Here is a 26,977-nt window from a genome sequence, read left to right on the forward strand (position 1 = left end):
AAGACCAACTAAGTCAGTTCTTGGTATGAGCTTTCGTGTGCATGCACACTTCTTCAGATACACTGTGTATCTGAAGAAGTGTGCATTCACACGAAAGCTCATACCAAGAACTGACTTAGTTGGTCTTTAAGGTGCTACTGGAAGGATTTTTTTTTGTTTTGACTATGGCAGACCAACACGGCTACCTATCTGTATCTATTTAAGGACAGTCTGAAAGTGAGCCCATAGATTTGACTTGGGAGCCACAGACCCAATTACAATTCTGTTTGCCCCATTAAGTTCACCCTTAAGTTCACCCACATGCAATCCAAACCAGACTCTTTACACATTTAGCCCTGAAATAATGGCCCTTTGATAACTAATATATATATTGCTTCTATTTCAGGAGAAATGCACAAATAGGTTAAATAATAATTATAATTCATTTGTCATGCTTATGTTATCCTAATGAATAGGACACTACATGGACGAACATGAAACAAAATGCTACTCTTCTTTGTTTAGCAGTCACTAGCAAAAGAAAAATATTTATGTTAGTTTCCAAACTATGTCCAGGATTCAGATTTAAAACATGCATTTCAAATTAAGTCAGCAAAAGAATACACAGGAAGGAAAAAAGTAAATCTCTTCTCCAAAGAAGATTTCCAGATATTTAGGAAAACAGAAAAAATAAAATATATAGTCAGAAAGTGCAAACAAAGCAATCTAAGAGGTCACTGAAGATGAAAGAGATCTACTATACAGAAGGATGGGACATTTTCAGTTAATTATTTGCCAGATATTCAATTTACTTACTCGGCTTTATCCATATAATTGGCATTGCGTCAAAGAGTATTTTAGGATATTGTTCAGCTAGAAGTCCTCTAATGAAAGGGGAAAAAAATGAACAGTGAAAAACAATTGTACACAACACACATAATACTGGCATAGATACTAAGGAAGATCTGAAAAAGAAAGTGTAATAGAAATAAGGGGGCAGAAAAAGAAAAAAAATGTTGTGAAGAAAGGAAGATTGAAGTTAAAATATGTCATAAACCTGAACTTCAAAAAACAACTGCTCCAAAATACGGTAGTTTTCTGGGTGCTCTAATGAGCTAATGAAGCTAATGAGCTTGTTCCTGATTTAGATCTTCACTCACCCCTTCTTTGCCAGTGGAAGGGTAGTGGTCCCATTTTGTGGTTTACTTCAGCTGTCAAAATGTCTTGGGCTGGCCCTAACCTACAAACCTTTCTTCTGGAGACAGTTTTGCTAGATGCTTGGCTGCATCTGCAGATGGACAAAGGAGAGCTTGCTGTCATTGCCAATGAGCTGATCATCACTGACAGCAAGCAGTTAAAATGATGGTTTACAACCTGGGATACCAGGGTTCATATCCCTATGTAGCAATGATCCATACTGGGTAACCTTGGGCCAGTCATTGTCTCTCAGCCTAGCCTACTTCACAGGGAAAGAGGGGAAGATGTATGTCGCCTTAAGCTCATTGGAGGAATGATGGGATATAAATCTAATAATAAAAAATCATAATATTGACATCACTGAATAGACAAGTGAGTGGCCCCACCCATCACTGTAAAGTGGCCCATAGTGGATAGGACAGTTCTGCCATCTGGTGCTCAGGCTGAAAAAGGACACCCTCTGCCGGTTTAAAAATAATTTAAAATCATGATTTGATATTGTAACATGCTGTAGGAATATTACTACTGTTGAGAATGTTTTCAAATATTTCAAGCAGAAGTTTGTCTTCAAATCAATATAGCAAATAATACATGACTATATTTATAAAAAGTGTTTCAATGGGTAGAACAAATACATTCATATTGTTTTTCAATCTAATTTGATAGAGGAAAGTACTGTAGTCTTCAAATATTATTTCAATATTAAAAATATGTCAAGATATTAAAAGAAATTAAATATTAGCATGCATGAAGGACATGGGAAAGCACTTTAACACATGCCAATTAACTGCACATTTACTGAATTACTAACTTCTTTCTGTCCCAGCGGGCTCCATCTAAAAACAATCCATGAATATAAACACCATCTTCTGGAGCAACTTTAGACGTGTCCTTAGGAATAACCTAAACAAAACAGAAATACATTTTCAAAGAATAAATAAAGTTGCAGTTCCATTTTTTTTATCCTGCTCAGTTTTTTCAGATGGTTTGTGGTGTTGATGGTGGTGTTAGAAACACTATTTTGGCACCAAACTTTCCAACACAAACAGCCAAAGCATTAGAGGGGCTTTTCAGTGCTCCTATGTCTTTAATTTAAAATTTCCTATTTGCAGGCCCTACGTATCTCCTGCTTCTTGTTGACAATGGCTGAAAGAGTGGCATCTTACTTGCCCCAAACAGTCTTGCAATAAAGCAGAATTTATACCTCTTCTGCTCTACATTTTAAAACAAATTTTGCTATACAGGCATTGACTGCATTCAGAGACAAAAGTGTGCACCAGGGCACAGAGAGGATCTGATTCAGGAACAGGCAGGCAAGTCTTTGAAGGGCCACAGGGTCATAACATGGGCTAAGATTGGATGATGGGCTGGTTTTGGAGCAGGCAGAGGAGAAAACCAGATGTGGCATGACAGAGCAAGGGTTTTCCAATACTGTTCAGCAGCTACTCCCAGCAATGAGCTGCTCGGTCTCTGAGGCAAAGATTTGGGGGGTCTGGACTAGCCTATGGAGATAGCTGACAACATTCAAACTAACTGGTACTGCAACTTAGAAGGTACCCTTGACTCACAAAACTTCATCTGCTGTGCTTGCTGAAGAACACCGACAGCACAGGAAGTATGCCTCCAGTGCCTGACTGCTGTGAGCCCTGTGATAGCCCCTTGTTTGTATAACTCTCTCCTCGGGGAGGTATGCCTGATGTGTTTAGAAGAAGAGAAGACTGAAAGCATATTGGTTCACCTGGAATTTTGAAACGTGATGGTTGATGGCAATCTTAGCAACTTGATGTTGTTTCCCTACATTTTCTGGCTTTAGAGATGTATTCTTGCTTTTAACGTTTTTAATATTTTTTTGGACCTTCCATTCCCTCCCAACTCCTTTACACACGCGCATATCCTCACAGCTCCTCAGTGTCCCCTCCATCCCTGCTTTATTCAAAACTCTGCTGTTGTTTAAAACTGCCATTTTAAAACCTGCCTTCTCTTTTGCTCCCTTTCTCCGCCTTGACTTCATGCAAATACAGGATTGTGATGAGGCACTACAAATTCTCCAATGGGGCTGCCCAATGCTAGCCTTACATTTTTATGTATATAGGAAGATTGTTCACCCAAGGCTCCCATGGGCAGAAGGGCAGTATACTGCTACATGTAGTAGTAGTGGAGTAGTAGTAGTAGTAGTAAAAAACAACAACCCTGCTAATAGGAACTTTTAATTAACCATGGAAAGGCTCTTTGCCTGAAGCTGAGACTCCAATACTTTGGCCACCTCATGAGAAGAGAAGACTCCCTGGAAAAGACCCTGATGTTGGGAAAGATGGAGGGCACAAGGAGATGGGGACGACAGAGGACGAGATGGTTGGACAGTGTTCTCAAAGCTACCAGCATGAGTTTGACCAAACTGCGGGAGGCAGTGGAAGACAGGAGTTCTTGGCATGCTCTGGTCCATGGGGTCACGAAGAGTCAGACACGACTAAACGATTAAACAACAACAACAACAACTTATTTGTGAGTAACCCTTGTGGAAGGATCTTGGTTACGGAAAAGGGCACTGCTGGATAAAACAGCACTATATTAAATGCTTTGTTTTAATTCCACTTCCAGCTAATTATGGAAAAGCAACCTCCTATAACAGCATTAAAGGGCTCTAGTATGGAAGTAAGCACAATTGCTTCTGAAAGTCCCCTTAACTTCAAAAGTTGTAGACCACTTGGCCTGGCAACTGCTTGAGAAATATAAGCCAAAGTCCCCTTGGGCATGTGAAATTAGTTTTCTTTGGATCTGTGTCAGCTATATTACTGAACAAGTGCTTGACTTCACACAACAAAAGAGGAACAGGTATAAAACCCTTTACAGCATATGAACACCAAAGATTAGTAGCAAGCTGTATCCAATCTGAAAAATGTGGCTTAAGCAGCTTGTTATACCTGAAATTCATATCCAAGTAGATCAATAGGAACAGTGTATTTTCGTGCATAGTTCTGCATCGCTCCAGTTAAAAATGCTTGCGTGAAGAAGAACCCTGACAGCCAAAAGACACAGGGCTTTCCAGATTCATACCATTCCTTAGAAGAAGAACAGATTAACTTACTGGCTATATATGTATCATATTTTACAAACTTATGTAAGTAAATTATGCTGGTAAAAAACTCCTTTACTGACAAGATTTCCAAAATACATTCCAAATGTTATGATTATTTCTTATTAAACTAATTCATTTATTAGAAATTTACAGTATTTAGTAACACAATACTTCTTGCTTTACCTGTAAGAATTTCAGCCTTTCTAGGAAATCAAGGATATAACTTCCCAGTGGTTTCAGACTTGGGTATGAACGCTTAGCCCAGTTCTCAGCAACTTTTCCAATGAGGAGACTGCCACAAAGGGCTTCCAGTTCAGAATCCATCACAACCAGTCCCTTAATGGCTTTCTTCAAGTTCACCAAAGTTGTACGTATGGTTCGTATTAAACTAAATATGCAGAAACACAAACACAGATATATCACTAAAATTACCAGTTATAAATGGCCTGCAAATGTTGTATCCACTAATTTCAAAAATGATACTACAATGTTATGATGGCTGTACTACAAAATCAACTGTTTCTAGTGTAAGATTACATGGATTAATGAAATCCATGGGAGTTTAATATATTAAAAAAAATAATGCCGTAAAATATAAGTATAGAAAATAATTCCCCTTACTTGTTAAAGCGCTCCATTTCTTGTACTAGCACAGTGTTCATACTTTCTTCATATCTCACAGGATACTTGAGAAGTGCAGCTTCAATATCATAATCACTTGGAAGCTAGAAATGTTGACATATTTGTTTCCATTTTGACAAATGTAAATAGGTAAATAGGTTTTCATTTATTAATTCTGTGATAACATAATAAGTTGACATGAAAGCTCATGCTGAATGAATGATGGTCAAATTCTTATTGCCAACATCACCACCATTACCTCTATGCGCACTTTCTAGATAATTCTGTGCTGTCATATAATTCAGATGGGAATTGAAGGTGGCTTTTTAGGGACCACAGCGGAACTCAATAAATCATTTGACATATGTAGTGCAAATACACAAACAAGCAACACAGGCGAATGAGCCAGTGAGGCACAGATTAATATTGGTGTGACTAATACTGTCGTTTTACTCTTTTTAAGTCTCATTGTTGATGGGGCAATATGAACACAATGAACATGTGGTTGTTTCAGGAATCCTAACCAGGTTCCTGTGTGGGGCTGAAACCTGATGGTGACTGAAACAGAAAAGTAGCACTTTTCTGAAGTTATAGATTTGAAGGATGAAACTGATCTTGCTATGAATCTCGTACTATGTGCTTGCTTCAGTACTCCTAAAACACACAATCAATTTCAGCATTGGTAAAAGGTAAAGGTAAAGGTACCCCTGCCCGTACGGGCCAGTCTTGCCAGACTCTGGGGTTGTGCGCCCATCTCACTCAAGAGGCCAGGGGCCAGCGCTGTCCGAAGACACTTCCGGGTCACATGGCCAGCGTGACAAGCTGCATCTGGCGAGCCAGAGCCGCACACGGAAACGCCGTTTACCTTCCCGCTAGTAAGCGGTCCCTATTTATCTACTTGCACCCGAGGGTGCTTTCGAACTGCTAGGTTGGCAGGCGCTGGGACCGAGCAACGGGAGCGCACTCCGCTGTGGGGATTCGAACCGCCGACCTTTCGATCGGCAAGCCCTAGGTGCTGAGGCTTTTACCCACAGCGCCACCCGCGTCATTGGTACAGCATTGGTACCAATACAAAAATATCACAAAGTCTCCCCCTTCTGCAAAGAAAACTCATTGTGTAAGGAAGGGTCTGTGCTTGTAGAGCATGAAATTTCTCTAGGAAAGACTAAATACCTTGCTCAGGATGTCATCTGCAATTTCATACAAAGCAGTGTCACCACCACCTGAAGACCCTCCTTGATGGCTTCCTCCTTGTGTCAGGATCAGAGATTCAAAGAGGATTTTTGTTTGCTGGAGATCCTTTGAGATATCTACATTATCATGCAATCCAAACACCTCTGGCTGCTGACTGAAAGGGAGATTCTAGGACAAACCACATGAAGTACATTATAGACTGGATTGCTACTAAGTATTTCAGAAAGAGTCCCTTTAAGTCAAGGACCGGGATCATCAAAACTGGGGGCTTAGTTAGGCCTGCCAGACCTCCCCTTTGGCTCACTAAGTCATCGTGACCAATCCACACTCACCTAACAATCACCTGATGTCAAATATCAGTTGTGGGTAGTTAAATGTCAGTTGAGCTGGGCCAAAAGGGGTTTCTGTAGTACTGCCCATCAGCTAATAGGGATTCAGAAGCCCTTTGCAGAGTTTCAAAGATGACACACACCTGGCTTCTGAAGCTCCAATGATCAGCTGATTGACCAGGATTCTGAAGTTTCAAAGATCAACTGAGCATCAGAGCTTCAAAAGCCCACACCAGACTCCTTGCAAGTCCGTTACACAGAGATCTGCACAGCACTTTGAAGTTGCAAGGATAAGGCAATTGTTTTTTGTTGTGTGTTTTTTTTGGATAAGGCAATTGTTGAGGCTTCAAAGTGTCACCTCACCTAACATCAGTGTGACCTTAAATTTGGCCCACAGGGGTTTGGGAGATAAAGATTTGTCCCACAAGTCTCATTCCCTACCCCTATTTTAAGTAAAGTTGGTATATGACCCAAGTACAGAGAAACAAGACAGTACCTTAATAAATTCAATGTAGTCATCATAGGTACCCCGCGGTGGGGCATAGTAACTGCCACTAGGAGAAAAGAAATACTGAGGATTTTCAACTATTTCTGGGTTGTAAAAGTCAGCAAGCATAGTTAGTAGTAGGCGTCTGTCCCAATCATCTGTCACTCGCCCTCCGTAGTTGCATTCACCCGTAAGGTAAGATATTGCTTCAAATGGAACATGTTCATATTCATTTATAAATAACTGCAATTGGAAATAAAATAGTGGGTTTAAACAATTTTGCACTATGATATGGCTTGCTCATAATACAACAGATAAGCAAAGTTTGGGCAATATCGATGAATTTATTCTATGCATATCACATTTTATCAATATTACTGGTTATATCCAATGCTAGTTCTGCTCAGAGCAGATCCACTGAAGTGAGTGGGCCCGAGTTAAACCTGTTCATTAATTTCAGTTTTTAAGTAGGTCTAGCATTGGATGAAACCCTACATATAATATAGAAATTTTGTGAACCACATTGAATTTAGATTTTCAAAATAATTCAGTTGTTTTATTTAAATAACCATTGCTGAATATACGAATGAAGTTGCATAGGGAGCTTCTGAAATTACTGTTATAAGCATCCAGGCTATACAGGACACTAATACCTTACATTCTTATTTGCTCTAATTTGCAGATGGTTTGTATGATGGAAAGGTGCATAATTCATATATGAATTTGATCAGAATCTAGTATTTGAATAACTTTAACATAGCATATCTAACTGCTGATTAGCCAACTGCTAAAGGCTTGTTTCAGCATACAGAAACTATAGTCTGCAGCTACAGATTAAGCTACATCCTATTGTTTGGCAAGTGTACTTACAGTCCTGTGTTTTTTAACAAACAAGCAAATCTTGAACACTGTTCTAGCTAACACTGGCTCTGGTATTGTTTTTTGAGATCCCTCAGGATCTTTCATAAAGAACAACTGCCACCCACTCTCCCCCTTTTTTGCACAAACCACCCCAAATTCCTTTACACAGTGGAGCTGTGATACACAGAACTTGCCAGACATCACCAAATTGCTGTTGACAACAAGTCTTGGTACCTGTGCAAAAGGTCAGGTGAACACTTGTACCATCATTGGGACCCTAATGCAAAAGTGAAACCTATTTACGATTCTTTACCAAGGCCTAGATGTGCTGCAGAACGAATAAATATCTTTACCTGAAGCTGTCTTACACTGATACGCAAGTCTGATTCATTAAATCCATATGGAATATTCCATCCAAGAGGCCCAAATTTCTTCCTCTCCTGAACAAGAGCATGAAAAAAACAGACTCCAAAGAGCAGTTTCTCCCATCGCTTTAGGAAATAAAAACAAATGGAAATAGGACAATGTAACCAAAGCTGAAGAAAGTATATCAATCTACAATCTATATACATGTATATTACTAGATATATTAGGATAAATATATATACTCTAGGGTTGCCATACATCCAAAATTTCCCGGACACAGCCGGAAATCTGCTGTCAGGAACAGTGTCTGGGCAGAAATTGCTGAAATGTCTAGTGAAATCTGGATGTATGGCAACCCATGTCAGCAGTGTCAGCAATTTTCCTTAAAAATAGCTCAAAAACTCCTCTCTCTCTCTTTTTTTTAGATAGCTCAACAACTTTTGTGTCCGGATTTTCACCTTTTGAAATATGGCAACTCTAATATGCTAAATGATATCACTCATTATCCTGAATGATACTGATACATCTCAGGAGTCCCATTGCAGTCAGTAAGTCCATACCTAAGTGGATATCTTTCTTTTTCTCTGGCTGCATCCACTAAACATCCTTTAACCTCCAGAACTTCAATTGCCTATGTCTCCTCCATTTCCAAGTTCCTAGAGTTCCTTTGACCCTCCCTTGAGCATAATTTCCTGGGCAGAACATCCCCTTTAACTTTTAACTTTCAATTTTTGACTCTCCTATGCCGGAGAGCTTTTAAAGGAGAAATCAACCATTGTACTACACAATGCAACATGACTGAAAGTTCTATTCCTTCACAGATACTCAAAAAGAAAGTTTATTTTTCTCTATTGCAATTAGTATTTTACACTATATTCAGCGATAATAAAATGGGTGGTAGTATTATTGCTGCCCTGATCTATTTGAAAGAAGCATGAGATAGGCCTCCTCCTCATTTTCTAAGTAGAAGGCAGCTGAATGGAAAGCCTACAAATTATTTGTCTAGCAGAGGGAGAATATATGCTAACAGGTAGATGATAGAATATAAGTGGACAGAAGCTATTGTAAAACAAACTATGGAGAATACAGGCACCATACATCCATGCAAAATATAGGTCTATACTGTACAGTTGACTTGCAACTTGCACACATTTCACTTGTGTGATCACAGCTTCACGTGCTTGGCAACTGGCCAACTGATATTGCACAAAATTGCTCTTTCCTAGGCCTGGAAACAGCTTTCAGACTTGCTTATTGGAATCTGGGAAGGTCTCTTGTGGGTTTTGGGAGGCTCCCACGAGATCATGCAGGAGCCTCTCAGAGCCCCCTAAGCAAGGCCTGCTCAATGTGCTGGTTTCAGAAAGGTAGGGATAGTTGCATGGGGGAAGTTCCAGCATGGTTTTGACTATACAGTTGTACCTTGGAAGTCAAATGGAATCCGTTCCGGAAGTCTATTTCACTTCCAAAACGTTCAGAAACCAAGGAGCGGCTTCCGATTGGCTGCAGAAAGCTCCTGCAGCCAATCGGAAGCTGCAGAAACTGTGTTGGACATTTGGGTTCCAAAGAACGTTCGCAAACAGGAACACTCACTTCCAGGTTTTTTGGGAGCCAAAACGTTTAACTTGCAATCCCCTCAAATGTAACTCCCACGAAAGATGCAACCCTGCTGTAATTTAAACATTAAAATTAAAGGTCATGCTGAAGACAACAATATTCGGCAAGCAAAACAGCCCAGAAGCTTTGTGGATGCTTAACATGTTAACAACTTCTGAGAGAAAATTTACCTGTTCCTTTCCAGGGCACCCAGCAAAAAAGGCAGGATCAGAAAGAGGATCGGAGACGTAGGACTGAAGCAGGTTTAACCGAAGGCCTGTAGGAGGCTCATTTGTCATCTTAACACCATTCTGTAAAATGGTTACTGGAAACTAGGAAAAACAAGTATGGCAACAGAAACGCATTAGGAGATTTCCATTATTATTTATGATTTCTGTTCAATTATTTGATATAGAAAGTGGTTCAAAACAAGAATGTAAAATATTGTCATATAATTAATATTTCTATTCTTTTTGTGTCCTGATATCTCAGCCACAAGATGTCTTCAGATCAAGGGACAAAATAGGATTGCCAGATGTCAACAAGGCTGCATACAGACAGTATCAGATGTGTGTGGCAGGTAAAGCTGCAGCTGCAAACAAACAATTGAGAACCTTAAAGTACACCAGGGGACAGGGAAACTCTCCCCCCCCCCCAGACTAAACCTGGTCTACGGGGCCTCCCAGTTTGTCCCAGGAGCTATCATGGAGAAGTCATGCCCCAAATGGGCAAGGGTGGGGCTTTAAAAGGACTTCCTAAGCTTTTCCTTTCAACCTCTGACTGTTACAGAACAGCAGGCCCTGATAAGAGAATTTAATAAAAGCAACATGAATATATTCACCCTGTGTATAAAAAGGGTGGCATTCAATGCTAGTCCTACTCAAAGTAAGCACACTGACTCAGATGGTGGTGTTAGAGAATCCTTCTCTTTAAAAAAGGAAGAGCTGAAAAACTTAGCAAAAGGCATGATCATTTATACAGATTACGCACCTCTTATTTAGTACAGAATATAAAATTGTTTTATAAGTACGCAGTTGACAAGACACTCACACAAATCGTCAAAGAAGAGCAGCCAAGGTCCCAGGACAAAGAGGTCACAGGACAAAGCAGATGAAGGCAGGAGATGGACTAAGTGAGGAAAGAAAGTAGCTGCAAATTCCTCAACTCTCATGCATTTCCTGCCTTGGACGCCAGGTGGAAATGAAGACCCATGGGACAGTTTGGCACTCATGGAAAACCTACAACATGATTTTATAGGTTGTTACATCACTCATTAATGGATCCTTGGGAAATAAAAGTACCTTGGGTGATGGATAACTGGTCAGCCAGAGTCTGAAAGTGCCATTGCAAGTTTCAGCACTGAACTCTTCACAGATTTTCTCTAACATTGGCATCCAGGAGACAGCAAGGTGGCAGTTTTGCAAGCAAACCCAAGTCCCTTCCTCCATTCCTGATCTAATCATTTTTGCCGCTATTGGTCCTTGTCCCTGTCCCAGAGATATGGACTGAAACTTGTTTCCAATCATATTTTTGTCATTTGCAAATTTCAGAAGACCTGTCATGAAAGGTGTTAATATTTTATTCTGTGTTAATTGGAAAAGGCGGAGTACAAAATACAAAACTGAAGCTATTTGTATCATTTCATTTACACTTATCAATGCAGATGACTAACAATCAGATTTGTGTAAAAAAATATTATGTAATTTTTATTGATTTTAAAATATACACAGTTTCAAATTAATCTTTCAGAAACACATGGTGAATAAGAGCCTTAACTGGAAGACTGATTCAAAAGAAAAATGCACCACAACATTTAACTTACTGGCCATAGGATCTGCTCCAGGAGACAGAACAAAGATGAGTGGGATTGTAGAATTTGAATCTAAGTAGCTTTTTGTTAGATCAAATGGTGGTGGCTCGACAAATTTCTTTCCAAGTTTGTCAGTCACAAAGGTGGTTATAGCAGGTGAAATCTGTTTTAAAAGAAATCTTCAGCATAAAATAGGATTTTGTTGGAAAAAACATAAAATCTAGCTTGTTTCATCTAGGACCACTAAATTGTAACTATTTAGGGACTTTGAAGAAATAGAAATCTAAATCTTGTAGTCAATGACTGTAATACACACATAGGTAGACTCAGCTCATAGCTTAAGAGCAATCTTCCTAAAGAAACTAATATTAAATTGATCTGAATATTTGAAATAGCCTTAAAGAAACCAATAAAGCATTTATATTTTATTTCATTTTTGAAATGACGTTCATGTATTTTACCTTGTCAGGTCTCAGGCATCGAAGAACAATCATCTTCTTTATTTCATTCAGGTTTGTATTCCATGGTTTTGGTAAGGGAACATTTTGGGGTTCTTTACTGTCATAGATTTTACGCCATTCTTTGAGTTCTTCAGCTATATGACTCCTACAGAAAGTGTAAACTAGAAATGCTTAGACTTCAGCTTTCCACTTAGTAAGAGCTCTTCCAGATGTCAACCTTTTCTAGAGTTCATAGTGTTTGTGGGCGACCCACAAGGAGCGTGGGGCCCCGTGGTAGCTTCAAAATTGCTCTAGGTCCTCAGGCACCCAGCACAGATTGCTGCTGTGGTGCCAGAAGTCCTATAATCATGCTTGTTGGGCAGTAGGCAGGCCAGAAGTGGGTGGTTCTACCTATGCCAAACCTCTTACATCTGCAGCCAATGAAGTTGTTGCCATGTATCAGTTGTTATGTCTTGCTTCATTGAATTTAGATGGTCTGTAGGGCAGGAGGATTGCAATGGCAATATCACTACTTCACTAACAGTATGTACCGTATTTTTCTGTCTATAAGACGCCCCCACGTATAAGACACCCTCTATTTTTGGGGACTCTGATTTAAGAAAATGAGGGAGATCTGTGTGTAAGACACCCCCAAATTCTGGACATTATTTTTAGGGGGGAAATCCAGTCTTATACACGGAAAAATATGGTATATGGGGTGGGGCCCAGGGCAGGGTGCAGAAGTCCACTTACTTGTTATTTGCTGGAGAGGGGCTCTAAGGTCACCTTATACAGACCTTGACTACAGGAAAGCCACATCCTAGCACTCATTTCCCCCCTACATTTATTGGAGAGGGCTTGTACCCCAAGGAAACAAAACTAGTAATGTTACAGCAGATTTTCTGTTTTACCGTAGTCCTTTAAAAGCAGTCATATCACTTGCACGGCAGAGTTCATCCCAGCTTTTATCTTGTATCCAAGATGGATCTGGATTCTTGTATTTGCTCTTGAGGCCAACTCCTCCAGTTAATAAGAACATAAATTCTTGGTGCTCTATTTCTTTTTTAGCCCTATTTTTAAAAAAACCAATGTTGTTTTATGTCTACATCATTATTCTAGTTTGAAATGCAATTATGTGACATAATCTTTTCTTTAAAAAAAATAATCACAGAATAATGTTCATGTATTGATTTATAAATTTTGCTCCTGCAGTTAAAATGACATGCTGTTCTGGGCAACTGGGTCAGAGCTCATGTCCCACTTGTAACAAACTTACTACACATTTTCTGACAGTCAGTGGTTCTCTGAAAAGCATGCCTCCATCTGCTTTTATTCACTCCTACCTACACTTACTGGAGGGACGAAGGTGGCGCTGTGGGTTAAAGCCTCAGCGCCTAGGACTTGCCGATCGAAAGGTCGGCGGTTCGAATCCCCACAGCGGAGTGCGCTCCCGCTGCTCGGTCCCAGCGCCTGCCAACCTAGCAGTTCGAAAGCACCTCCGGGCGCAAGTAGATAAATAGGGACCGCTTACCAGCGGGAAGGTAAACGGCGTTTCCGTGTGCGGCTCTGGCTTGCCAGAGCAGCGATGTCACGCTGGCCACGTGACCCGGAAGTGTCTCCGGACAGCGCTGGCCCCTGGCCTCTTGAGTGAGATGGGCGCACAACCCCAGAGTCTGTCAAGACTGGCCCGTACGGGCAGGGGTACCTTTACCTTTTACCTACACTTACTAATGCTCTTGTGTAGCATAGTTGGGTTGTACAGGGACTGGGGGAAGCACTTGTGCAATTTCACCAATAGGATCCAGTGGTGGAATTACAAGCTGGAACACCCCTGTCCAATTCAACAGTCAAGCACCCTCTAAGACTGAAGCAGTGAAAGTGTCTATGGAAAAATGAAAGGAAACATGTGGACAGAAAAGAAGCAAAGAATTGAGAAATGAGACAATCTGACAAAATAGCTAGAGTGGCTAATCTGCACAGTCCAATTACACCCCCTACTTCATTAGTTGTGGTGCAAGCAGGTTCCTTGGCTGCAATAATTTCCCAGAGCAAAAACACTGGTACTTGGAAGATAACTGCTGCTTTTCTTGTTTTTAAGATGCTCCTGCCTAAAGAAATCAATGTATTACTAGTTAATCAAAAGATTCCAGGAAACAGAGCCTCTTACATTAGAAGATTACAGCACAATAAAAATGAAAACAGCAGCTTATCCTTCTCAAACAGGGAACGGCAAACGTTGCAATACAAGTTGTATGTGAAATGGTCATTCAGATATCGCAGCCTTTTTTCCAAGATTTTAGACTTGTTGCTAAAAATAGAAAAGAAAGGACATATATGTATATTCAATTTAAAATGTTGATCTAAATAAATAAATAAACTTTCGGCATCCCCCCAACCCCACCCCAAAAATTGGTTGCAGTCCAAAAAATAGGGGTTGTCTTATACATGGGGGGCATATTATACATGGAATAATATGGTACATGTGCTTAGAAATTGGCTTCAGTATTTCAAAACACAACAGAAATTAAAGAACTAAAGTTAGTAACTGCTCACCTGTCATGAATAGAGTTGATGTAAAGATTTACAAACCAACTGAGAGAATACTGGTACATAGGATCAATATTAGCCAGATCAGCAATACTAAAGAACAGTACAGATGAATGCTTTGCAATGGGTCTGTAGCCTTCTCGAGACTGTGCTATTTTAATTTCAGTTTTTTCTGCAATCTAAAGAGAATATATTTATTAGTAGAAACTAATAAAATGATGTCCAAATGTAGCGCATGATATGGCACTTCCTCTTGTTTTCAATGAACAACAGTGTAGAAGGCTGGCCCTAAACCTTTTCCTCATTATATTTTCATACAGCAATGGTCCGTGCAATGTCAGTATAATGTCATGGCTTGTGCAGCAAGTCCTATGATCCGACTCCCACTGTGGGATAGAGTACCATGTATCCATACAAAGCATATTGATGTGAATGAAGGACACCTGGAATCAGGGATCAGAGGAACCAGATCCTTTACACCAGGGGAAGGAAAATGTTTTCACCCTGAGGGTTATATTCCATTGTGGGCAAACTTTCAGGGGACACATAACATGGAGGGTGGGATGAGATGCAAACATGTGTTGAGCAATGGCTGTGACTCTTATCTTTGTACAGTCACTCCAGCTATGACAAAGCCAGAGGTTTCCACACACACACACAAGCACCTATGGATGGGCAAACCTGTCTATTTCAGTTTCTCTGTGTTTCTCACTTTGCCAATCTTAAGTTCAGTTCTCCACATTTCTACACCAGCTCTCAATTTTTAAAAGATCATTAAAATTTTATCAGCATTTTTGTGTGAATTTCCTCTAGTATAAACACTTTTGCAAAGCAAGTTTGCCTAGTATAATGTATTTCTGCATGCTATTTTGACCCCAAGACTGAGGTCTCCCACCCCTGCTTTGCATTATTTACATCAGCAGCATGAGAGCAGAAGTAACAACAGGTGAGGCCGCCTCCTTCACACTCCTCCACTCCCCTTGTTAATAGTGTTACAGGGTAAGGAGAATATGGGAACTGTATTTTTCAAAAATGACTCCTACAAGTTCTGGGTAGCAGTTCCAGTAATTCTCTGTGCTCAATCATGCCAGGGCAATAGAGCGACAGAAGCAGAGTGAAAAAGTTCCTCTTTTTTTTTAGTATCTCCTGTTCCTATGTTTGTGCAGCCACCACTAACCTTAATGGAAGGAAGAAGTGTGATTTGGGAGTGCTGGGGGCAGTGATAATGCTTAGGGATGAGGAAGGGAACAGAGATGCATGAGGGGGGCTTGGCAGGTATTCTTCTCCATTCAGATTTTGATCTAAGTTGAAGAGGCTTGGGGCTCATGACGGAGGCAGGAGATCAAAGAACTCTGGGAGGCAGGCGCAGTCCCCTCAGTTTTTTTGATTCACCAAGCAGTATCAGTCGTTGCACTTATCTAAAAAGGAAATTTCTACAAACTTGCCTACCTCCCTACCAGCTCTACCCATGTAAACTAAAGGTAAAGAAATTTATGTTCACAATACAGTAACTGCAGACCACACTAGAGATGGCTCCCATTCTGGTCATCAGCAACCTATTAAAGCTACTTTTGAGACAGTGAAACGCTCTGTATTAGAGAAGCTGTTTTATATTCAGAGAGGTTGGCCCATTGGTCTGATTTGGGATAAGGCAGCTTTCTATGTTCTTGGTTTTACAGATACTTGAGGTTCAGCTCCAAGCCTGAGCTTGGATAACTTCACAAACAGTGCACCATTCATTTAATACAACAATCACTTATGAACCCTGAAGTTGCTTACCTGCTGTTTCTTTGTAATTTCATTAGACATTAGTTTGGCAGAGTCCAAAATCGTTATGGCACTTTCATCTTCTAAAATATTCCCTTCAGAAGACTGCAATGTTTCTAAAATCTTATTTTCTATATCTTTTAGTTGTTTTTTATTGCTGGCTGACTGGAGAATAAGAGCATTCCGTTCCTCCTCTAATTCTGGTCTAAAAAAAGGATATATATCAAATATTACATACTATGCGGGTTGCACAGGGAGGAGCCACACTCCACATTGAAGCCCATCACCTGCCACCCTTCAAAAACGCCCTGTGGAGAATATGAACATTTACCTTTCCTTTGCTACAACAATGCCTAGAAGCTGATCTTCAAGTCCTTCTGGAGTAATCATAAAGTTGAGTAAAGAAACCTTGGTAGCTAGTTCAGGCAAATAATGTGGATTTCTTAATTTGGTGGTAATATAAAATTTGAAATCAAAGGAATATTCAATAATTGTTTCACCAAGCCGAATGCAATCCATGCCCCCTGGAGTTGAAAAGACAAACATATTTAGTTGTTTTTCCTATGCACAAAAAATATATATTCTGCAATCAAGCTTTCCTAATTGCAGAATAACATTCGAATCGTGCAGTGGAGAAATGCAGAGGAGCTAGGCAGCATTCTGCATTGCTTTCAGAAAAGTCTGGTGTTTATTTTAATTCAAGGGAGCTAAAACTAAAGAGAATCCATTTGATTTCTCCAAGTCTCAACATGAATTCAAGTCATGTTCCTGTGGCTGGGTGACTTGAACAGTTAATGGGAACCCTGGGACCTAGGTGTCTAAAATCTGCCTACTTTCCTGCTTCAAGAGAAATTGTCAGCAGTAACCAGAACCAGCAGTAACCAGAACACCGAGCTGGAGGCTATAGTGCTGTTAAGGACAGGGAGCATGCCAGATGGGAGGCTCTGGAATGCAGAAATGCCTATCTTCAGATGAGAGGGTTGGTACTTTAAAAGAATAGTTCTCCATGAGGACACAGAGCCTTGGAGAGATGGACTGGAGGAGGAGCCTCAAAAGGACTCAGTGTGCTTCCAACCTTTGTTGGCGCAAGTAGCTCATTGGGTGTTGTCCTTGGTACTGCAACAACAAACCTGTTTTTCTCTATGGGCTCTTCTGCAGCACCAGAATTAAACAGAAAGATGTATATATATTTACTTCTCACATGGCCAGACTGGAGCCTTCATTGGCGCAACAGCAGGGAAGAGAAAGCAAACTACTTCCTTACTGCTATTAGTGTGTATTTTGGTGGCATTAAGCAAATGTTTCCCTCTTAGACATTTTAAAACTGGTATAAATTACTTTGTATGCAATCAGGAGAACCCAAATTTTGTGACTGAGCTGAGTCACTGGCAAAAGAGTGAGGCTTCTTAAAGGTAAAGGTACCCCTGCCCGTACGGGCCAGTCGTGTCCGACTCTAGGGTTGTGTGCTCATCTCGCTCAAGAGGCCGGGAGCCGGCGCCGTCTGAAGACACTTCCGGGTCACGTGGCCAGCGTGACGAAGCTGCAACTGGCGAGCCAGCATCAGTGCCGCACACGGAAACACCGTTTACCTTCCCGCTATAAAGCGGTACCTATTTATCTACTTGCACTTAGGGGTGCTTTCGAACTGCTAGGTTGGCAGGAGCTAGGACCGAAAGACGGGAGCTCACCCCGCTGCGGGGATTCGAACCGCCGACCTTACGATCAGCAAGTCCTAGGCACTGAGGTTTTACCCACAGCGCCACCCACGTACCTGTGTGAGGCTTCTTATTTTTATTTAAAACTAGCAGAGTGTATGACAAGAATATCTGCACCTGCCAAAATATTATCCTTTATACAACTGTTTAAGGAAATTAAGTTTGGTCCTTCTTTAAGATAGGTCCTTCTAGCTCTCTTCACTTTGTAATTGCTGCTTATCAGAAGAGAGTGATCAAAGCAGCACAAAACATTACTGATTATTGTATATGCAGTATGGTAACTCAATCTTAAAGAAAATAGTATTAAGGTTCTTCTATTTCAATCTATTATTATACAAGACACTGCATGCAGACTATTTCATAAAATAAAGATCTAAACTCAAACATGCTTTCTTGTATTACCTTCATCTGTTGCTATGGAGCAGTATTTAAGGAATAAAAAGAAAAGCATTACACAATGCAATAAAGTGTACAAGAAATATCCAATAAATACTCCAATATAGTTTGGAGATCATAATGATTTGTTGTACCTTGTTTAAAAGTTGATTTAAGAAGCAGAGGCTCCAGTGAAGGATCAATTTCTTCTCCAACATTTTCAAGCAGAAGTGGAGTTCCAAACTGAATGCAGTTTTCTAGAATTCTCATGTAGTCCGTGTCTGTGAATTTTATTACACTCAGCCTGTTCTCTTTTTCAGAATTTTTTATCCATTTATTTGCTTGACCCTGGGGATCAATCATTAATGGCCTGCAACATATCAGATTTTCATTTTTTTTAAAAAAGAATGAATGCTTAATAATCAATTACTGCCTATAGCAATTTACTTTTTAAAAACACATTATAATAGTAAGGTAAGGTAAAGGACCTTTGGACCGTTAAGTCCAGTTGAATTTGACTATGGGATTCGACACCCATCTCCGCTTTCAGGCCGAGGGAGCCAGCGTTTGTCTGCAGACAGCTTTTCTGGATCATGTGGCCAGCATGACTAAAGTTCTTCTGGCGCATGGGACTTTGTAATGAGTGCCAGAGCACACGGAAACACCATTTACCTTCCTGCCGCATTGGTACCTATTTATCTACTCGGTGGTATGCGTTCGAACTGGATCTCAAAGGGAACTTTACAATAGAATCCACAGTATGGTTATATAACTGGAATCTCTGGATTCATAATCTGAATGATGTACTAGTTTATGACTACTGGGGTAAACCTTTACAATATATATTTTTCTCATTCTCAGAAATTGATTTGGCATTTGAGTCAGTAACTCTTTTCCCCTTCAAAGACTACAATTGTTTTAAATTACTAGCTAAAATAAAAGCTGCAGTTTTTCAGGCACTCCCCCACTCCTTCAAAATTTAACTTGCTTTCCCGCTACATGCACCTTTCTGCCTTTTTGATCCATAGGCAAACAGTGAAATGCAAACCAAATGCTTTTACCCTCTCTATGACATATATCATCGCTGAGGAGAATGTGATCAAAGTCAGCCTCTCTTTTCAGATACCCCCATGAAGTTTGACGTAATATATTTTCACCATATTTTGTTTCATTTCATCAACACAATAAATCTGACATCAGGAATCACAAGACAGAGAAACCAGTAGGAGAACACTTCAGTCTCCTAGGACATTCTATGCAAGATTTCAAAGTAGCTGCCTTATTACAAAAGAATTTCAGAAATAGACTGGAAAGAGAAGTTGCTGAATTGCAACTTATTACCAAACTTAAAATCATGGAGAGACCTGGTCTGAATAGAGACATTGGATTCTTATCTCATTATACATGATAAAGCTATTTTTAGCCATTTCACCCCTTGCTTTTTCCTGTAAGACCAATTGCAGTCGTTAATAGTCGTCAGAAGGTTTACCACACCTATCAGCCAATCACCCATTCCCACCACCCTTCCGAGTAATACCCCTCCCCACCCTCTCACTATATATAAGGGACTGGTGACTTCTGTTTCAGTGTATCTGAAGAAGTGTGCATGCACATGAAAGCTCATACCAATAACAAACTTAGTTGGTCTCTAAGGTACTACTGGAAGGAATTCTTTTGTTTCGACTACGGCAGACCAACACAGCTACCTAACTGTAACAATATTTTGCAACACACACACACAGAGACATACAGACACACACACACACACACACACACACACCCTCCTCATCAATTTTGCTGCAAATGCCCAAGGACCCTCCATCATTAGTTCCTTATTCCTGCTCTCTCCCTTGGTCCAAATTGACTGGCAGCTCATCCATACATTGGACATTCGCTTTCCAATAGCAATATTGGAGTCACATTTCTAGCAAAAGTATATCCAAACATTTCAGATAACACTAAAACAGACAACACTTTCCAATAGCAAAGACCACAGGCTCCTTGCTATATAAAATACTGAGCAAGATGGGCCAGTGGTCTGTAAAATAAAGCAGCTTCCTATGTTCTATGTATTCAGGCTGTCATGATTATTTTTATTTTATGTACCATACTTGACACTTTATATTCTCAACAAGCAGTCAAATACATATTTAAATCATTTTGAGGACAATTTTGGCAATCATAAAAAGAATATTAGAAATCTGAATCAGCGTTATGGAAAGTATAAATATTACTGCAGTAAGCTAATTTTAGTTTAATTTAGCAAAATAATAGGTTTGCATTGCCTACCAACGTCTAGAGTTGTTGACAATCACACCATTGTCTATAGAAAACTGATCTGTTGGAAGACCGGCAATATTCCAGGCTCTAATTTTTATTGGATCACCAAGTGTTTTACTCAGGGAGAAGCTCTCAGAACAAGGTATATTTTTCTCCTGTAAAGACAAATATTTTTTCCTTAATATCAAGTATTTATGAACAATTTATATAAAACCAGTTAATGGCTTGCACTGAACCTCAGTTTCTAGCAGGGCAGGTGACAGAAAACGAGGAAAGGACACAGCAGGCAATCACAAAAATATTTTTCCAAGTCACTACAATGAGTTATATCCAATTATGCATCGTAGGCTCTTGGCTCCAGTGGAGGCTTCTCTGAATGGTAAGGAAAGGGGCAATTTTCACAAATGCCCTTGCAGCCTCCCCTGGCACCAGCTCCCACCATGTTTCAAAGGGTCCCCTGTTACGATAGAGAAGCAATGCAGCTGCAAACTGCTAGCTTGAAAGCAAAACATAATGGGAATGTTGGGACTGCCCGTGGGAAACAGAGGGACAGTCAATTCAAAGTGCGAAGCACCGGAATTAGCGCAGAGTGTAATATGAGCTGTACAGGAAGTGCAGGAAGGTTTTACCACTAGACTGCTGGAGTTTGAAGAGAGCAGTCATGTTTTTTGTAATGCTGCAAAGACAGAAATAAAGGCATGTAAATACGTTTCTGTCTATCTCTTTCCCCTGCCAGGGGGAGGGGGGGCAGGAAAGAGCGGGTGTGTTCTTTTCATGCTGAGAAGGATCGCCTGGATCTTGCTGGGGAATGCAGCCAGGGAGGTCAACAGGAGATCAAGCCGGGTGCCTGGGAAAGTTGCCAGTTTCTCCTGATATGGGCTTGATTTCCGACATCCCCAATCATACTGGAGCAGTTGACAGGGCACAGGAGGCTGCAGAAGAGAGAATCTGCAAAAATTGGCTTCCCAGATTCCATTCAGAGAAACACCCGCTGAACTGAAAAGACGTCTAAGATGGAGAATCAGCTGAATGCAACCCAACTTTTAAGAATATGTTCTGGCTAATAAGCTCTCAGAGGGTATTTCTTGAGTTGGGATTGTTTTGTTTTTGGCTGAAGCCACAAAACCACATTAAAATGCCTGAAACCTACTCGAGTGTGTTTCCCTGGACTGACAAGAGTGGCCCAGGAAGCGGGGATCCTTGCATACAACTTGGCCATACATTCTTGAAGGCTGCTGACTTTTCCTCCAGTTATTTATATATATTGTTTCCATCTGTTGACAAGTCAATCACATTCCTAGCAGCCCTGTTCAGGGAAGTTTTTAATGTATGACATATTAGTGTATTTTTGGTAGTTGTGGAAGCCACCCAGAGTGGCTGGGGAGGCCCAGCCAGATGGGCGGGGTACAAATAATAAATTATTATTATTATTATAAAAGTATATCCAAACATTTCAGATAACACTAAATCAACAAGAAAGCAAAGTAAGAGACAAAGAATCAGGCCATGCGTCCCATTATGTTGTATTCAATGTTAGTCCTTCTTACAGTAGACCCTCTGAAATAAATGGACCGAAATTAGTCATGTTAATTCTTTTTAATGGATCTACTCAAAGCAGCACTAGCAATGGATGCAACTCAAAGGGCAAGATTCAACTAACAAGTCCTGCTAGCAGAAGCCTGCTCATAGACTTCTACAAGCACAATAGGACTCCCCCCCCCATCACCTCTACCTCCCCACACCCAAACTGATTCAGGGGGTGTTGGGAAAGCCCCCAAAATAGTACATGGAAGAAAGAGAGGGAGAGGACATTCCACCTGGCAAGCTGAAATGTTTGCACTAATGTAACAATTGCCATAGTGCTACACTATCAAAGCTATCAATAATTATTTAATTCCATTAATTTAAAAATCCCCATAAACACTTGAAAGTCACCCACCATAATCAACAAAATACATTTCACTGTTCCCTGACCTGTACGTAGATACGAGAGCTACTGAAAGAGCCAGCACTAGAAGAGAACTTTGTTCTGGAGATTAATAACAATACTTTAACACAGAGGTTTTCAACTTTTATGGGTCCACGGCTGCCTCAACCAACTACACTCTTTCTGCGGCACCCCTGTGGAGCTCAGGAGCCCAGTTGTGTCACCCCTTGCCTGCAGAGCTGGCAGCCTCTCACCCTTTTTCGAACACGCTCCCTTGCAAAGTATTCCCTCAGCCTCCTCTCTTCTCCCCTCTCCTTGGGAGTCCTCTGGGCAGCCGCAGCTGCCACTCCTGGTCTATGAGCTGCCCCTCTGCCCCAAAGAGAGGTGCCTCTTCGCACTGCCCCACAGAGGCCTGGGAAACACCCCCTGGCCAGCCCCAGAGGCATCATTCGCCTGGGGAGCTTGTAGCCAGGGCTGCTGCAACAAACAGCTGTGCAGGTTTTGGGAGGCAGAGATGCGAGAGGGCATCAGAGGAGGGAGGGAAGGAGAGAGGAACAGAGGCCAGTGCTGTCTGCGGCATCCTGACCATCATTCAAGGCACCCCAGGGTCCCACGGCACACTGGATGAAAACTACTAGTTTCACACAATCTTACTTTACATAGCTTGCTCCAATCTTTTGCACACTCTTGTCGAAATCCAGAAGTGAAAGCACCCAGATAAGCTATCACTCCCGCTGATATCAAGACATCTCCTGTCAAATTATCATATGTGTTTTGAAGGTCATTTGCTGCATTAGACCACCTAGGGGAAAACACAATATTAAATTAGGTAAAAAAGAATAGCCTATTTCATCAGCATTTATTCCAGTTACATGGGAGCTGTTGTAAGAATTAAAAATGGCATTTGTATCTTATTTAAAAATCATGTTGTATGTTATTTAAACAATTGAAATACAGATAATGTTTGGGGACATTTTTTACTTATGTAAGCTAACTTTTTCATTTTAAAATGTTTGTGTATTCTGCTAAATATAATTTATTTTATACAACATGTGCGTCTTAAATCTAGTTCTTGCTAGAATGGGTACAATGTATTTTCATCTGACCTTGATTTTTCTCCACCAAGTCCTCCAATAAGCTTTTCTGCTCTTTCCAGCTTTTTAGCACACAAGTCCACCTGAAATTCTAGGCGAGCTTTTTCTTCAGTTTTCTCAACAAAGGTTTGTTGCAATGCTTCCAAACGGTCTTCAACCGCTTGAAGTTCAGCTCTTTTCTGATTAAGTAATGCCATCGTTTGTGCCAACGATTGTTGTGCTTCTGCTAAACGGGCTTTCTTAGGAGCAACCACCTATTAGATACATTTAATAAAAGTTCACTAAATTTTACTAAGGGTGATAAAGTAATATTAAATGAATCTAAAAAAATACATGTAATTGGTGTATCTGGCTGGGATTTACTCTCAGGTAAGTGGGTTACATTGCTTGCTTCCATGCACCGGGCATTTGGTTAAGACTTATGTCCTAAGAAAAATTAAGTTTTCTTTTTTAGCTAGCTTCTACATTTAAATTTTCTGTAAACTCTGGTTACACTGGAAGTAAATTCAATTTTACTTTTTAATTGCATACTGCACCTTGGGCCTTTTTCACCCAGATGCCTATTATGGCTAATGTATACTGGACAAAAAAAATCATATGCAGGATTTTAAGAGCTAACTGGTCAGTGTGTTGTTTCCTTCTGTTTGTCTATTTGCCACTTTTGTATCCCTCCCCTCAGAGAATATATGGGCTTTCCAACCAGCTTTCCATTCAGTACTGGCAAGACCAAGATCTACTCACCCTCAGTGGCAGAGGTGTAGCGGGTGGGCTGGGGTGTGGGGCTTTGCCCTGGGTGCATTTTCTGGAAGGGGCACGACCAGGCACCCCCCACAACAGACTCCAGCGTGCGAGAGAGCTGCCCAGAAAGCTTCCTTGGGCCCAGACGCAGCTCTGCTTCAGCTCTGCTCCCAGGTCACGTCTGCCCCAGGGCAGAATGGAGAGTTGGCGGCAGAGAGCTGCCGCCTCTCTCCTTGGCTGAGCTGTGTTGCACAAAGCTCCACCATGGTGGAGAGAAGCTGCCAGCTGTGACAGCTCCACCCCAAATCAATCCTGACCCAGGGGAAGAGAGGCTGCAGGCATGCGAGGTGCCCAGCTACAGCACCTCCATCCATGGGTCAAGCCTGACCTGAGGAACAGAGAGACCTGTTGCTTCTTTGCACCCAATGGAGAGAGGAGGGTGGGTGGCTATGCTGCCACTCACTCTGCTGGACTGTGGCATGCAAGTGTACCCCCTGCACTGTTTTGCAAGGAGAGCCACAAGGGGCTCCTTCTGCATCACACCCCTCCCAGGGGTGCATCCTGCCCTGGGCGGCGTTTCTTTACGCTCTGCCACTGCTCAGTAGTAGAATCTTTCAGACACTTTCAGCCCATTCTAGCATTAGTACACTATGACTTGAAAAGGATAAGACAACTCACTGAGTATAAGTCTATCCATGGCTGGTAACCACTATATTTAGATGCAGTATATATCAGATGTGTATGTGAGTATCCTAGAGGATAAATGAGCATTATGAAATAATTTTCAATGTTGAGAAAAAATAAGGTAAATAATCATACCTTTGCTACTCTGTCATAAACTTCCATTGCCATAATCCATTTACATAAACCTTCTGCTGCTGAGGATGCTTTAGCCACTTTAGGGGGATCAAACTCAGGATTAGTTAGATATTCAGCACGAATCTTCTGCATCACAGATACCTATATGAAAAATACATTACATACAGTTGAATATGAATTTATATTTAGGATCCAGCAATTCAGTTTCTGCTAATGCATGCAACAAGGGAGTACATGCACAGCCACACTTCCGCTTGTCCCATGTTTCCCAAGAGCTTTTTTAGTTGCTCTGCTGTTTCCCCAGGAAGACCCACTGTTTACAACATTATTTATGTACGCAACCACGGCAGCTCAAATTCTGCTAGCCCAAAGATGGAAAGAGCGAGATCCCTAGTAAGGAAGATTGGCAACTTAAGATGATAGAATTTGCGGAAGCAGCAGGTTTAATTTATATAATAAGAGAGCAAGAAGAATATTTATTTAAAGAGGAGTGGAATTTTTTTGCTGAATATTTAGAAAATAATTGTGTACAATTAAACGCTGGTAGCAGTTTGAAGGATGTAAAATGGAGAAACAATTAGATTGGCTATAGTAAAATATGCAGTAATGATAGATAGAATCATAGAATCATAGAACGGAAGAGTTGGAAGGGACCCTGAGGATCATCTAGTCCAACCCCCTGCAATGCAGGAATATGCAGCTGGTCCATCCATACAGGGATCGAACCTGCAACCTTGGTGTTATCAGCACCATGGTCTAACCAACTGAGCTATCCAGGCTCAAGTAAAAAGATAAGTAAAAAGAACTATGAAAGGGGAAGGAGGGAAGTCAATTGTTACATGGTATTATGCAAAATGTTTATTTTGAGATGCATAAACTGAAAAATTAATAAAAATTGTTAGAAAAAAAGAAAACTGGAAGGAAGGAAACCACTTTCACAATGACTCTCTAGCAAATAAGAACATATATATGAAACTTACTGGAATGTTATCCTTGTCATACTCTCTCAGATCTCTTAAGAAATTCATGTCACCCAAAAGTTTTTTGCTAGGTCCCCAGTAGTCTAAAATCTTTAAAAGAAAGTTAAAGCAGTATTATTTCAACACAAAAGAAAACAAGAAAATACAAAAGATTCTAAAGAGCTATTCAGATATGAATTACCAATCTAATTCACATTTTTCATGAGATTTTGAGCAGTATGATGGAAGCTGAAGCTTCCTGCATGAGGAAGTAAAACTTCCATGCTTGAAGATCAAAAATATTCCCTTTGTACATCCTAGGACTTTTGTAATTAGATATTTGTTGTTCTACTGTCAGCTTTTTTACCTTTCCTCCAATCCCTGAAGGATCTGCAACTTTTTCAGGTTTTATGTCCTTCATGACACAGATGGCAGCCATAACAAGTTTAACACCAGATGGTGGATTCTTCATTGATTTCACAATTGTAATATCTGAAGGCTAGAATGAAATAGATTGTTGACTTCTATTACAGTATATAATGCCTTAAAGCATGATATATTAAAACAAAATCAGTCTTCATGTTGAATTTTTCACCTATATCTAGGATTTACCTAATAATATGGTAAGTCAACACATAACATTTATGTGACTTATTTATTAGTCAACATATAGCACCTGGAATCTTTAGAAATCCATGGTCCAATTAATTCATTTTTATCTTCATATATTAAAATATGAGCAGGCAAAAGAGTAAAGCTAAGCTGAACCCTTTACAAGAAGTTAACTCTACAAACTGCTGATA

General features: G+C 40.5%; 1 protein-coding gene and 1 long non-coding RNA gene across 2 annotated transcripts in view; both read right to left on the reverse strand.

The window, feature by feature from the left end:
* DNAH12 (dynein axonemal heavy chain 12) overlaps positions 1-26,977 on the reverse strand; it is a 101,108-nt gene that overhangs the window by 3,306 nt on the left and 70,825 nt on the right. Inside the window, exons 50-73 of the mRNA XM_083727093.1 lie at positions 26,542-26,673; positions 26,196-26,285; positions 25,216-25,356; positions 23,671-23,912; positions 23,219-23,366; positions 20,647-20,792; positions 18,513-18,727; positions 16,599-16,791; positions 16,280-16,472; positions 14,507-14,679; positions 14,121-14,261; positions 12,865-13,023; positions 11,975-12,119; positions 11,526-11,676; positions 11,005-11,258; positions 9,895-10,035; positions 8,098-8,235; positions 6,893-7,126; positions 6,047-6,235; positions 4,874-4,977; positions 4,436-4,640; positions 4,098-4,235; positions 1,988-2,079; positions 796-863 (exon numbers count right to left, since the gene is read on the reverse strand). Coding sequence (XP_083583219.1) covers positions 796-863; positions 1,988-2,079; positions 4,098-4,235; positions 4,436-4,640; positions 4,874-4,977; positions 6,047-6,235; positions 6,893-7,126; positions 8,098-8,235; positions 9,895-10,035; positions 11,005-11,258; positions 11,526-11,676; positions 11,975-12,119; positions 12,865-13,023; positions 14,121-14,261; positions 14,507-14,679; positions 16,280-16,472; positions 16,599-16,791; positions 18,513-18,727; positions 20,647-20,792; positions 23,219-23,366; positions 23,671-23,912; positions 25,216-25,356; positions 26,196-26,285; positions 26,542-26,673 — 3,832 coding nt within the window. The remainder of the gene's footprint in view (positions 1-795; positions 864-1,987; positions 2,080-4,097; positions 4,236-4,435; positions 4,641-4,873; positions 4,978-6,046; positions 6,236-6,892; positions 7,127-8,097; positions 8,236-9,894; positions 10,036-11,004; positions 11,259-11,525; positions 11,677-11,974; positions 12,120-12,864; positions 13,024-14,120; positions 14,262-14,506; positions 14,680-16,279; positions 16,473-16,598; positions 16,792-18,512; positions 18,728-20,646; positions 20,793-23,218; positions 23,367-23,670; positions 23,913-25,215; positions 25,357-26,195; positions 26,286-26,541; positions 26,674-26,977) is intronic.
* LOC310839008 lies at positions 13,111-13,796 on the reverse strand. The gene is made up of 2 exons (XR_014561289.1): positions 13,672-13,796; positions 13,111-13,296 (listed from the first exon to the last, which is right to left on the reverse strand). It is a non-coding gene; the product is annotated as an uncharacterized lncRNA (long non-coding RNA).

Source organism: Podarcis gaigeae, assembly GCF_964106915.1.
Source record: "Podarcis gaigeae genome assembly, chromosome: 2".
Taxonomy (NCBI): Eukaryota; Metazoa; Chordata; class Lepidosauria; order Squamata; family Lacertidae; genus Podarcis; species Podarcis gaigeae.